At 45.4% G+C, this 13,795-nt stretch overlaps 1 protein-coding gene across 7 annotated transcripts; it reads left to right on the top strand.

Annotated features, from left to right (window-relative positions):
* Positions 1 to 556: 556 nt before the first annotated feature.
* dyrk3 (dual specificity tyrosine phosphorylation regulated kinase 3) lies at positions 557 to 10,873 on the top strand. 7 transcript variants are annotated; one of them, XM_088390096.1, is made up of 8 exons: positions 557 to 755; positions 872 to 942; positions 1,096 to 1,208; positions 4,243 to 4,352; positions 6,924 to 7,129; positions 7,228 to 7,531; positions 7,636 to 8,052; positions 8,136 to 10,873. In XM_088390096.1, the coding sequence occupies exons 4-8, from the start codon at positions 4,275 to 4,277 to the stop codon at positions 8,868 to 8,870; spliced, it is 1,740 nt and encodes a 579-aa protein (XP_088246222.1). In that variant the 5' UTR covers positions 557 to 755; positions 872 to 942; positions 1,096 to 1,208; positions 4,243 to 4,274; the 3' UTR covers positions 8,871 to 10,873. The 7 variants fall into 7 exon arrangements, with proteins under 7 accessions (XP_088246222.1, XP_088246221.1, XP_088246223.1 ...); XM_088390095.1 differs by having other exon boundaries at positions 1,073 to 1,208; XM_088390097.1 differs by having other exon boundaries at positions 872 to 946; positions 1,073 to 1,208.
* Positions 10,874 to 13,795: the final 2,922 nt, after the last annotated feature.

Below are 13,795 nucleotides of genomic sequence, written 5' to 3'. Positions count from 1 at the left end.
TTGACCTCTTTGGAAAGAAGCGCACGTCTATCAATTATTACACATAGTCACCCCAAGTCCACGGGCTAAGAATAAGGCGCATGAGCTTCAGAGTAGCTGGAGGGCAACGTGAAAGTGTGTCAAAATGCTTATTTATGGCAGTGAATATAGGCAGGTCCCCTTTTCTCAACTATGAGAAAGAGTTTAGTTTAGCATCAGCGCCTGTCCAGCATCTATCACCATCTTAATTTAGCCTTGAGCCCTTCTCACGTCGGCCTGATCCCACTGTCTGTCCTCTGCACTGCTGCTCACTATATCTAGCCCACTGTCTAACTCCATATGCTCACCAGTTTAAAGAAGAAGAAAATACACAGGTGAACAAAAAAAAAAAGGAAAATAAATCCTATTTGTGGGGCACTCCCTGTCGATTCCAGACTAGCCCATGATTAATCAGTTCATCATTCCTTTGTATTCATCACTTCAAATTATGTCACCGATTCTGTAACAAAGCCACTCAACGATGATGCGGCCTGTGATCCTTGCAGTGCCGATCACCAAAGTCAGTGCGGACCGCCAGACAGGGACGGACGGGCGGGGGCAGAGGGATGCTTTCATTTTAGTGGGGAAAATGGACAACAATGAGAAGCAAGTAAGGAGAGAAGAAACAAACTCCAGGGAATAATCTGAATATTCTCAAAGTAATTGCAAACATTAGACGGCACAGGGCATCCAGGGAGCAGAGCGCCAACAAGTCTAATGAGGATCGGAAATACCAGGTGATACCAGTTTTTTTTTTACTGCCTGCATTCTTGTGGTTGTCGCTGACAGTGGTGTACTGTAGAACGCTATTGCATCATAGTGAAAACTGTTTCTACTGTCATCTGCCATGCAGGTGGCGCAGTGCTGCAAACTACAACCTTTAATCATGAAATAACAATCCAAACTCGATCTGGATCCTATCGTGTAGGTGGCACTAATGTTGTGATAGGACACCATTGTTATTTTATGTATTCAGTTGATGCATTGGAGTTCTACAAGTGTGCTAACGCATTTTCTCTGTGTTCTCTGCCACTCCTTTAAACACTTCCGAAAGAATTCTTCTGGGATCTTCTGCAGGTCCATCGTCACAGCCATCTTGATGCCGTCCATATCTTCGAAACAGGTGCCCTGATGTCCACCTTGACCATGTGAACGAGAGGAAAAGGGGGAATCACACGGAGCTAAGTTAGGTGAGTTGGAAGATTGCTCCAACAAGAGGAGGAAAATTGGTGGTTTGTAATTTTTGTGTCACCGGTCCTTCTCCATCAAGGCTCGTTTATGAACTAGAAGGTCAGAATCCTATGCATGTATTGGCTTGTGAGTATTATCATTCATTCAATGTTGAACTGCATCTCATCAGTTCATCTTACAAGGCCTAAGCAGGCAGCACTGGCTCAAAAAGTTGGGAACTCTATTCAAAATGCTGTGCACATTTCAGCGCCACCAGGGGGCGCGCCTTCCTCTTTCTGACCTGGAGTTCCCTCTAAGCCCCTCCCCGTTCCCCGTCCCTCTGCCCTCCCTACTCCCCGCCTGCCTTCTCGCTCACCCCGGGAGTCTCCGAAGACGCCCATAGCAACATCCCTGCGTCGAATAAGATAGTCGCACCGTGGAGCGGACGGATTAAACGCCGCTTCTTCGCCGCGCTGACTACAGGTGTTCTGCGGAAAGGCCACACTTGGGTCGTCTGCGCCGTTAGCATGGGGCGAGAGCACCGTTCGCTAGCTTGTTTTGGATAGCCGAAACGAAGCAGCCCCCCCCCCACCCCCCTGAAGCCGTCCCGACGGAGTTAGCGTCGCCGTTCGCTAAACACCAAGTCTTTAACGAGAATAAAGACGGGGATGGTGCTCTGGAACTAGTTGTTTGGCAGACAGAGAAAGGCGAGGGGCGCACGGAGCACACCGCCGAGCTGTTCCGTTTGGACTTGAAGTGTTTTTTCGAGAGAGGGAGCGGCTCCCCCGACGGACGTGGTTTGTTTTGTGGCTAGCTGGCTAGCGAGCTGAAGGAAGCGACCCCCCATCTCCAGCGTCTCCCTGCTGCTACCTCGGCTAACATTAGCAATCCACACAATAAAAACACAAGTGTGGGCAAAAAAAACTAACTTTTAACTCGAAAACTAACTCCGGGCAGTTTGGTGGACTCTGCGCCTGATACTAGCTTCGATAAAAGTGCCATCAGCTCAGTTGGCCATGTAACTTTTTCTTTACGATTTTCTGGGACTTGTCTTCATTTCGGATGCTGGCATCACAAACTAATTACAACCATGATGATCATAAGCAGAAAGCCAGAGGGCCCAATCGCAACAGGTAACAACTTTGATGTCTATCTTTTGTCGTGCTTTTTTTTTTGGGGTCTTTTTAGTTGGAGGCCCTCGTGGAAGTTTTCACCGTCGGGCGACGCTTTGCATTTGCATCAATGCCTTGTGATCAAAATGGCTGTGAATTCGCGATTCAGTCACGTTTTGGCACTTTATGGTCAAGCAGCCGTCTTGATCGTGGAAACATGAGTCACTCCTTAGAAGTCAACCACGAGACTTGTTTCTCCGTGTTTTGGCACACGTTCCAGGAAACGCCGATGATTTTATTTACTTGCACGCTTTTATTTTGCTCCCTTTGCACGAGGCCATGCCTTGATAGCGTTATCAGGAACACGAGTTATCTTTTATTCTATCACGTTTTTGGCTGCATTTGTACTTCAGCAAAACTGCAGTCATATTTCCTCCTATACACTGGTCTTTGCAGCCAGAGACAGTCTGTAGTGTCCCGGTTGTAGATGAGGGGTAATAATAGCTTATATTAGGGGTAAGGTGTTTATTTCGGGGAGGAAACCTATGTCCAAACATCTCATTAAAATTAATTTTGCATCATTGCTCTCTAACATGAAACTCTTAAAAATGTAATTAACTGAATTTCATTTTTATCCAAACACCACATAAAATTTGCCGTTATTTTTGTGATTGATAACTGACTCATTATTTTATGAGACAGCCTTAGCACACTACAGTATTTTATAGTAATAACAACTGACTCATTATTTTATGAGACAGCCTTTGCACACTACAGTATTTTATAGTATTACACACATTAAATAACTAGAATATGTTTAAAAATCAAAATATACATCCACGTTGTAATTGAGTATTTGTTTATTTGAAGCGAGGTATCTGATACTTGTTTGACTTAGTTTTTGTTGCTGTTTTTTTCCATGCATATTTTATCATGTGTTCATCTAGCACGCAAACAGGAATTTTTATCTCTTCAGCATCATTTTTTGAGGAAATAGCATTTTTATTTTGTTATTTCCCCTTTTAGGGGTTTGCCTCGAAAGCGAGCAGATTGTTTGAAAGTGCTGTGCCCCCGCTGAGTGATTAGGACTTTTCAGAAAGCTAATGGGGTTCTGTGCTTGGCTAATATTTTGCACCTGAGACCTAAAGCCTTTATTTGCTGTGCTGTGCTGCGCACGTCTAATGCGTGGGTATCCAAGCAGCAGGTCTAATCTGTCCCGGTGCAGGTCTGTTGATTTGGGACACAAACTGACACACCTGCCCCCGTGCTCAGAACCGCTCTCAAAGGCCACTCGTCGAGAACACCAGTTGTTTGGTTAGCTGGAAGAAAAACACGTCGGCAATGTAAATGTTCATCGGCCGGCTCCTTGTGGCGGCAGGACGCTGCCTAACAACCGTCGAGCCCAACAGCCAGCTGACAGCCCTTGTCATCTGAGAAAGCACCTACAAGCTTGACTCATTCATACGTTCAGCCTGTTATCATCTCAGATGAAGCGACGTGACCCCCACGCACGCCTCGCTATTGAATGAGCCCCTTTTGGGAGCACACCTGACCTGGTGGCAAGCTGGAACGGACAGATGGGCAGATGGAAAGATGCTGTCGTCACACGGGCATCTGTTACCCCCATTAGGCCAATAATACCACTTGCAGCGCTTGCAATCTGGGACCCTAAGCCCTCACCTAAGCTGGTCAGGTCGTTGGCATGCTCTCGGGTACAATGTACTGCTCACAATACACGCATCAGGTGGATTGTCGCAGGAACTGTGCTTTCTCCAATTTGTTTTCACAACATTGCAGTCGATTGACGAGATAATGAAGGGGACTTTGCGTTGGCCTTTTTCCGTCGAGATTAGATGCCACGTTTTCATGCATCCTTGACTGAGTGCGTTATTGATTGAATGCTTTCCCTTTGATCACGTTGCCGTGTTTGTTCCCCCCTTAGCGCGTCACGGTGATGGACTTTACGACTCGTACATGAGGACGGACCACATCCTCAAAGAGGACGCGGACACCAACAGTCCTTCTGGCCTGCCCCCCATGCCCAAGCTCGCAGTAAGCAAACACACAAACAACCCGAAGGCAAACAAAGCCATGTTTCCTGTCTTTGCGTCTCCAGACATCCTGTTCCTCGGAGAGACACCCCCCCCCCACACACACACACACACCTTGTTTGTTTCTTGTCATCCCATTAACTTGACTCTGTTTCTCTTATACGGTTGCATGGCAGTGAGATCAGCTTATTCCTTGACTTCCGCCTGTCTCGTGTACTTTTTGTCACTCTGAAGCTTCTATGAGGATTAGCTACCGTAGACGTGTGGAGCCGTTCACAAAAGTCACGGTTCGGTTTGACAAAACTGAAGATGCGGTGTAATGCAAGTATGAAAACAGTACCTTCTAATGACATGTTTGGTAGTTAGTGTTTACATTCTGTAGCATCGCATAAAAACGGTGCAAAGTGCTCAGCATACAGAACGCGGACATGCGGCATGCAAAAAATCGTTTCATATTTTTAAGTCATTTCTTTAGCCTATTAGCATTTTCACCCAAGTCATTTTCAAGCCACTGTCATAATGCTCGTAAGAAATACGAATCATTTATTTAAAATAAATAAATGACTTTGGCAACAATCATATGTTTTGAAACGCGATTGTCCTCTTCAATACATTTCGTATCAAATACGATCAATAATGCCTGTAGGTTCAAGCTGGCTACCTAGCTTTATATGCCACCTGAATGGCCCCGTTGGGACAAAATGTGCACATAATGAATGCCTAAAGCCTCTCGTGCCAAAAGGGGCAAAATGGTGTGGTTTAAAGTCTAAAGATTTATTGGACTTGAAAATGTGACCCACAAACAAAATCACTAATCAACAACCCCCCCCTCCCCATCACTGTTGTACTGTGCAGTGTAATCCACCATCAGTGGGCCTGCACAGGGGTTAGAGCATGTTCATTCTACCACAGCCACTCTTCTCCTTTTGTATGTGCTGTCACGCTGGCCGAGGTAATATCCTCAATTGAATGTAGCTGACAGAAGCGCGCCCCAGTTCCGTTTGTAGGAATGCACAGAGCTTCTCGCTTGAACCAACATAACCACGTTTGTCATTGCTGGCCCATAAACAAATTTGCGTGGGATTGTCCTTGTTGAGGTTGCTGGTGCTAAAAAAACTTTTGTTTTTGTTTTGTTTTGTTTAGCATTGAGACAAGTTTTGCGGGTTTGCTGCACGTGAGGAGTTGTGCAACTGCCAGCACGCGCTTACAGGCATTTCTCTTACAGCGAAGAGATAAGCTCCTCGCCATCTGTCGCACTTTGCGCACGAGGAAGTTTGTTGTCACCCTCGTTCAACAACGTTAACCTTTGGCTCACTTGGTGAGTTTTTTTTTTTTTTCCCCCGAATTGCTCCCGGAGGCCCGTCAGATCAATAATCAATCACTATTGGCGCGTCACTCACTGATTGTTGTGCTCGTACATTATGTGCATCTCAATCAATGATATTGGCAGTACAGTTTTGGGAAGAACAGCTGCGGAAGGCCACAGGGTCAACCATATAAATCAAGATTTTATAGTTGCTCGTATGGAAACGCACCCTGAGTTGTCTTGCTTTGCCGGAATGCAGGATCAGTGCTTTTTATCTTTATGACTTCTTTCTAATTAAAGCGCAAATATCACCATCCATTGTACATTTCCCGATGGTGCGGCTCTGCATCAAATAAAACCAGGGGTGCGGCACCTTTTCTCTACCAGGACCTCTTTCACTCGTCACAGGTCATAATTAATGTATTGTTAAGAAATGAACAAACAGACACATCTGTGGGCTTGTCGATCTTGCAAGTTTTGAAATTTGCATATCGGCTCAGGTTGAATACATGTAAGCCCAGAGGCTGTCGTGAACCCCACCCCTGAACATTTCAAACCGGTTGCAGTGAGGGTGGCCACTGCCATAAGTGGAAAACTTGACGACTAAAATGTTAATATATAATGGTTAACATATACACAAATATATTTTTTAATGCAAAAATGAGTGCATAGCAATGAAATCTGCACATTTAAAACATACAATTAAAAGTTTACACCGACGTGATCATTATCAAAATTCTGAACATTCTTGATGCTTACTTTTCAAATGGATGGACTGTATAAGTACCCTCATTTTAGTAATAACTTAACAGACCGCAGATCTCATTGTGGATATTTCTCTTTCCACCAGTCAAGAGTTTAAAGGATTGAATTCCAGGCGGTTGGTCAAACGAAACTACTGACAAGATCTGAAACTCTTCTAAACATTCAGTCCTGTCATTGTTACAATGTCACCAAAAATAGTCAATCTGAAAATGTGAATGACTTCATCCAGTCATACACACGATCTGTTCCGATGTAATTGTTAGATATATTTGTGACAAGCAAACAGAAGTTTGAGAAGTTTGATTGTTTTGTCCGGGTGGGGTGGGGGGGGGGTTCTGGGTTCGCCTTTTAGACTGGATCTCCATCCGGTTTTACTGGTTTAACCATTTCCTTTAGCGTTTCTAATTCTGAAGATTTTGTTGTAGAGTGGCACAATTTCATGTGCATTCATTGTTTCAAACCTGTCTGTCCATCTGATTGCCTCTTCTTCCTCCTCTTCAGGCAGTCAGTAACAAGGGTGTGATGAGGGATCAGATAACCGTACGAGGTGGCCAGCTGAAGGTCAAGTATCTGTACGAGGACTCGGCTAACAATCGCAAGATCAGTGCCATTACCACGGTTGCACCTCCAAACAACGGGACCAGCGGTCAAGCGGCCAGTAAGCCGGCACCACCCACCACCTTGTCCAAGGACCATAGCGGTGACAGGTGGGAAAGAAGAAAGATTTTTTTTAAAAATGTAACATTTTGACTTAACACGGAAGGGTATTTGCTCACCACCTGGAGTCTGCTCTCGTTAATCACAGCTCCGATGCCAATAAGGGCTCCAATGACAACTCTGGCTCTCAAGTGGTTGCCAATGGAGGGAACACAACCAAGCTGTGTGGCCCTCTCACGCCAGAACAGGCCGTGAGACTCTACCGGTCTCAACTGACCAGCCTTGAGCAGACGGAGATCCACTCCTACTCGGACGTCTACTTCGTGGGACCCAACGCGAAGAAGAGGTCCGCCGTCGCCGGCGGCAGCAACAATTGCGGATATGACGACGAGCAAGGCGGTTACATCAACGTCCCCCATGACCACCTGGCTTACCGCTACGAGTTTCTCAAGGTAAGGCAGAGGAGATGCTCAAAAGGATATATTTGCACACATGTAGGCAATGTGTCAGATCTTTACAGTGCCTTATTCATCTGCCTCCGTTTTGCTGTCCTCAGATTATTGGCAAGGGCAGCTTCGGTCAGGTGGCCAAAGTCTACGATCACAAACTGCAGCAGCACCTGGCTCTGAAGATGGTCCGCAATGAGAAGCGTTTCCACCGCCAGGCGCAGGAGGAGATCCGCATCCTGGAGCACCTGCGGAAGCAGGACCGCAGCGGCACAATGAACGTGGTGCACATGCTGGAACATTTCACCTTCCGCAACCACATTTGCATGACCTTCGAGCTGCTCAGTATGAACCTCTACGAGCTGATCAAGCGCAACAAGTTCCAGGGCTTCAGCTTGCCCCTGGTCAGGAAGTTTGCTCACTCCATCCTGCAGTGCCTGGAAGCCCTGAGTAGGCTCCGAATCATCCACTGTGACCTCAAGCCTGAGAACATTCTGCTCAAGCAGCAGGGACGCAGCGGCATCAAGGTATTCAAGCGCACCTGCTCCACGAGGCCCGCCGGCGACGTCTTTCTCTAACTCGCTCACCGTCTTGTTTCCTTTCCCACCAGGTGATTGACTTTGGCTCCAGCTGCTTCGAGCACCAGCGCGTTTATACATACATCCAGTCTCGCTTCTACCGAGCTCCCGAGGTGATCTTCGGCGCTCGCTACGGCCTACCTATCGACATGTGGAGCTTCGGCTGCATCCTAGCCGAGCTGCTGACGGGCTACCCGCTTTTCCCCGGAGAGGACGAAGGCGACCAATTGGCCTGCGTCATGGAGCTGCTGGGCATGCCTCCTCAGAAGGTCCTGGATCAGGCCAAAAGAGTAAAGACCTTCATCAACTCCAAGGGCCACCCCCGCTACTGCGGATCCAACACCCTGCCCACGGGGGCCACCGTGCTGACGGCGTCTCGCTCCCGCCGCGGTAAGTTGAGAGGCCCTCCGGCTAGCAAAGAGTGGAGCGCTGCGCTCAAAGGTTGCGAGGATGCCACCTTTATTGACTTCATCAAGAAGTGTTTGGACTGGGACCCGTCATCTCGGCTGACTCCCAGCCAGGCCCTCAGACACCCTTGGCTCTATCGGCGGCTGCCCAAATCGCTGCCCGCGGCCGATCGGAGCCAAGGGGCCCCCGCCAAGCGCCTCCCCGGGGATCACCACAGCACATCCTTCCCTTCCATTACAGCCAAGGGGGGATCAGGGCTGGGCACCGCCGCTGCTAACAACAAACTGAGAAGCAACATTTTGGGGGATTCAGGCGAGGCCATACCTATTCGCACAGTCCTACCCAAACTCGTCACTTAGAGACAGAGAGAGAGAGCGCCACTCATCTCCTCTCTCCCTCCTCCCCTTCCTCCTCCTCTGCACTTCTCAGGAGGGGTCAGAGCGCAGGAGGAAGTGGAGTATAGGTTTTAAAATGGTCGCTTGTCCTTTGTTTTTTTAACTGAGCGGTGTCGACACCCCCAGTTTTGGCTTTTTGATATTAGCTAAGCAAACGAGAGACGACACAAGAAAAGAAAAAAAACCTCTCATTAAGTTTTTCTACAGAAGATTTCCCCGGGCGGCTGTGCGGTTTCTATACAGTCGTTGATTTAGATCATGCTTTGTACAAAGGTGTGAGTGTTTTTAATGTGAATTTGTTCCCACGTGAGTGTTTTTAGTTGGCCGCACTCAAATGCCTCACTCTTTATTCTCAAACGCTCTGAGGAGTTAAAAGGGCTACAAACTCCCTTCTTAGCTCACTAGCAGACAAAGCTTTACTCAGTCAACAGTTGCAGTCCAAAAGAGCACACTGACACATTCAGGCAACACTTTGACGACAGCATCATGTAGTTTCTGCAATAACCTTCCACCTCTTCTCATCGAACTCTCTACCTAATCCCGGTGCTAGGCAATATGTGACATTAGTGTGTGCGTGATCACGTTCGGCTTGGCGGTGCTACTGCGGGAGACATGAAGAGCGATCGACGTATGTTTAAAGTCCTCTCGTCCTGAAGGTTGAAGATGAAGTGTCATGGTCTCACTTTGCTTACTGGCTCCTACCTAGCCTCCTGCCCGAAGCCATATAGTCGTGTTTTAGGACCACTAAAATGCACTTGTTTTTTTTAAACTGTGTAATGACAGCTCATGTCTCCCTACTGGGGAGGGTTGAATACCGTTTAAAAGAAACACAAGCTTAATGTTACCGAATGTGATGATTATGAGCCATTTTCTTTCTCTTGAGAAGGGCCAGTAGCAAAAATGGCCCTCTGTGGTACCGATTAGAAGGCATGTTTCTCAGGGAGACATACTTGATACATCCTTTAATCCTATATAGCAGGGTTCCCCAACCACCAGACCACAAGCCGGCTGCACAGAGAGACTGAACAAATGAATAATTGATCATCAGATTCATTTATTGTTTATTGGGAAAAAAAAGTGTTCCTCTTTTAAAATGTTAATGAAAAGAAAAGAAAAAAGCCAAATACTGAAAAACGATTTAAAAAGACAATATCAACAGTCCTACCTAAGGTGCGGTATTATAACTCATTGACGCACCAAAAGTGATGACACAATAAAAGAAATTACGCCAAGATCAGCACAGAGTTCCCACTAATTACAATTCCATTCTGCCTGACGGAGCATTTTAAATGCAACCATTTGATTTAGTTTATTTGCTTGTCTGTTGAAACGTCCACTCTGCAGCGCATTAAAGGTTGGGGAGCGCTGCTACGAAGGCTACCGTTTGCGTACAGTATAGTTGTGTTGCCGTGACGCAGCGGCGCCGCAAATGGGGCCCGGCCTGCGTGCTCCACAATCTGACCTAGATTCACTCCCCCCCCTCCCCCTTGTTCTCGTACTGTCATCTAGGCCAGGGAACCTTGTCAACCCAATAATATATATATTGAATTATGGTGCTGTTCAGTCACACACAAATTTACAAAGTAGTCAGGTGCATGTTGTATGGACCACACTGCTCAAAGACTTGTCTATCTCATCCCTTGTTTTCTAAGTAAAACTGTCAGGGATTTCTACTCCATTGTTGTTGATTATTTGTTTGTTTGAATAGAAGTGGTTTCGATTGCGAGTCACTCCTAAAATGTCAAGTGGAAATCAAATCCAAACACGGATTCAGAAGACAAAATGTATGCTGTCATGTTGTACTCGTGGTGTGCGGTATAGTAGCAGGATGTTTGCTGTTCCAGCATGAGATCACAATCTTAAAAAGTTAACTGCTGAGTGACGACCAGAAGAGAAATGTAAAGTAACCAAATGAAGTTGTCATAGTTTTTTTTTTTTTAAGAAAAATAAATGAAAATGGTTATTAATTGAGTGCCAATTGACTGATTTCAATAGCTGTATCAAAATTACTCACTGGACGGCGGGTCAATCACACTTTTGGGATATGAGCCGCATGCAACCTGAACTCCATCAGACAGTTTTGTGGATGCTTGTTGGAAGGGAGATTTAGACCGGTTGTGTAATCATCCAGACATTATCTCTGCTAATAAGTAGTTATTACGTCACTAATTTTCCCTTAACACCCTCACGTAGGCCCTTTGCTCGTATTCATTTTGGCGTGCTAACAAAACAATGGTGAATATTTTCCACTCTGACGCCACTCCAATAGATAGACTCAAGTGTTTCTAGCAAAACTGTCAGAAACAGACTTCGGAAGGGTGGCATGAGGGCCCGACATCCACAAGTGGGGACCCGTGACTGGTACCAGGGATACTTCATCTGGAGGGCCGGGCCCCACACACCTCCTCGTGATGGCTGGAGGTATCTCAAATGCTCTTTGGTGGAGAGATGTGACCCATTGTCAAAGCACATGCTGACTCAATTAGCCCAAGATTAATTTTTTTGTCATTTGACACCTTGGTTATGAAACAGTTTCCAGCGATGCTCACGGACACCTGAATAAGCTCTCGGGGTGAGATAAGGGGACAGAATCGGTGCCCTTGACTTAGTATGACACATTGTTCAATCCCTAGTCCCCCAATTACCAGTAAGGGATTTTCAACCATCAAATGAATTTGGCGCTTAATTACATCACTATTGTCACATTGAAACGGCACTACAAAAGCGTGACAAAACTCAGTTTGAGCCAAATTAGAAAGTAATTTTGATTAATATTTGGGGGGATTAATACGTTAGTAACGCTTTAGCCTAGTTATAATTTGTTTGTATATTTTGTTGATTAGTTATACAGTAATCCCTCGTTTATCGCGGATAGTTGGTTTCAAAAACAACCCGCGATAAGTGAAATCCGCGAAGTACGGTCACCAACAAGAAGTACTGGGCAGGCTAACGAGTTAGCGGAAAGATGCTAATTCTCGATCGTGCTTACACGCGAAGTCGGACTTCTTAAGGAATGTAAATGAACATTTGGAGAAATACTACATTGTCCTAAAGATTAGACACATGTTTCCTCAATATAGACGTTTTATTTTGACTTTTAAATGTTTTTTTTAATTTGGAAAAAAAAATCCGCGATGTAGTGAAGCCGCGAGAAACGAAACGTGGAGTAGCGAGGGATCACTGTAATTTGAGTACATTGTTTTGATTGGCTAGTAGGTTTCAACGAATACGGGTGATTTCGAATAAAAACGCTCCGGAAGTGCACGGCAGTGAGGTCATATCTGTTTTTCACCTTGTCAGTATCCGGTACCTTATGAGATCGACGGTGTTTGATGAAGTGAAACACCGTATTATGTTAAACTTCTTATGTGGTGTATCAAGATGACATTCGGAAAGTAAACTTGAGCGAGCAATCCTGAAACCGAACCGTTAAACTTTGGTCGGAAAGCGCAAATCGAGCAGTGTGAGGCGATCGTGGACACGAATCAACCAAGGCGTTCTAAAGTGAAAAAAAAAACAAAAGGAATCTCAACCGGTCCGTGAGTACACCGAAATAATGCCGAAAATGCATTGGATAAGGATACGAATCAGAAAAACTGAATGGTGGTGCAACAGAATTATTCAAAACAAATTCATGAAACCAACCTGGACAGAAATGACGGTACTGTGGAATTCATGTTGGACCTGGTTTGCCAACAAATGTGTCACAAGTGATGACTCAATGTCATCCACTTCGTATTTCTAAATTACATAGAAAAGCACACGGACTCTACATAAAAATTCCCAAAAGTTTTTAAAAATCATCTTGATGGTATTCTTTTGGTAAAGCTGCATCCGCTATTCTGATGGGTCAAATGCACAGGTCCGATTTTGGTTACGTCTGTGGGTGTACCTGACAAATGAAGATAATGAGTCTTATTTTTATTGCCCTTTTAAGTCATCACGCCATTTGTGCACCATTATTTGACATTTAATAACTGGGCATGTCCTCACCATGTGACGTGCAGCTCTAACCACAATAATCAAAATGATGAAATAAGTACTTCACCAACAACGCCTAGATATGTTTTGAAATACAAAGGTGAAGATCCATTGTATGCATAATACCCATTTCTGATAACTTGGAACGATAAAAAACATTACCCCGTTAGCTAATGTGAACTAAATAAAAAATAATTCATGACAAAGCCAGGAGTCGAAAGAACGGACTGAATCTGTACTTTTACCACTTTACTTTTTTTTCCATCACAGGTGCAGAAGCAAACAAGTAGAATTCCCGATGTGCTTGCAAAAAGCTGATGACTAATTGTTGAAAGCGCTTATCGGCGTCACTTCATACGCGTGACAGCCGAGTTGCGACTTGTCAAACAGGTTTTTGTGAACGCCAGTCTCATCTTTACCCGCAGGCGTACAAAGTTTTTGGAATCTTACCTATGAGCGATGGCCTGCTCAGCTTACACACCGTATCTCGTAACATTTGAGTCCTTCGTGTTTTCGTGCAGGCTGGTGTGTCATATGTGCAACAACCAGTTGAGCAACCAACCTTACCTCCATCACAGTTATTGTGGAGACTGTGTAATCATCCAGACATCATTATCTCAGGTAGTCAGTAGTTACTACGTCAGTATTTTTCCCCTGACACCACCACATAAACCCTTTTGTTCATTTTAGTTTCAGTGTGCTAATAAAAGAATGATGAGATTTTACACTCTGATGCCACTTCAGTAGGAACACCTGCACAAGTGGTGTATCAAGAATTCATAAAGACAGCAGTACTCCAGTGACCTCATTTGATTCATGATTGATGTGGAGGCTAACCCAGCTAAGTAAGAGGCAGGGTGCAGCGTCGATCATGGAACACGTCATTTCAGTTAACATTTATTAAAGGT

The sequence above is a fragment of the Syngnathus floridae genome, chromosome 11 (genome assembly GCF_059516105.1).
Source record: "Syngnathus floridae isolate MCC-2025c chromosome 11, RoL_Sflo_1.0, whole genome shotgun sequence".
NCBI lineage: Eukaryota > Metazoa > Chordata > Actinopteri > Syngnathiformes > Syngnathidae > Syngnathus > Syngnathus floridae.
Note: the sequence above shows the minus strand (reverse complement) of the source record. Positions and strands in the feature narration are given on the sequence as shown.

Excerpts from the sequence above, each read along its gene's own strand:
- dyrk3 (XM_088390094.1), top strand. The coding sequence starts at position 2,279 with ATGATGATCATAAGCAGAAAGCCAGAGGGCCCAATCGCAACAG. Across the intron at positions 2,322-4,242 it reads AGAGGGCCCAATCGCAACAG|CGCGTCACGGTGATGGACTT; the intron begins GTAACAACTTTG and ends TTCCCCCCTTAG. Across the intron at positions 4,353-6,923 it reads CCCCCATGCCCAAGCTCGCA|GCAGTCAGTAACAAGGGTGT; the intron begins GTAAGCAAACAC and ends CCTCCTCTTCAG.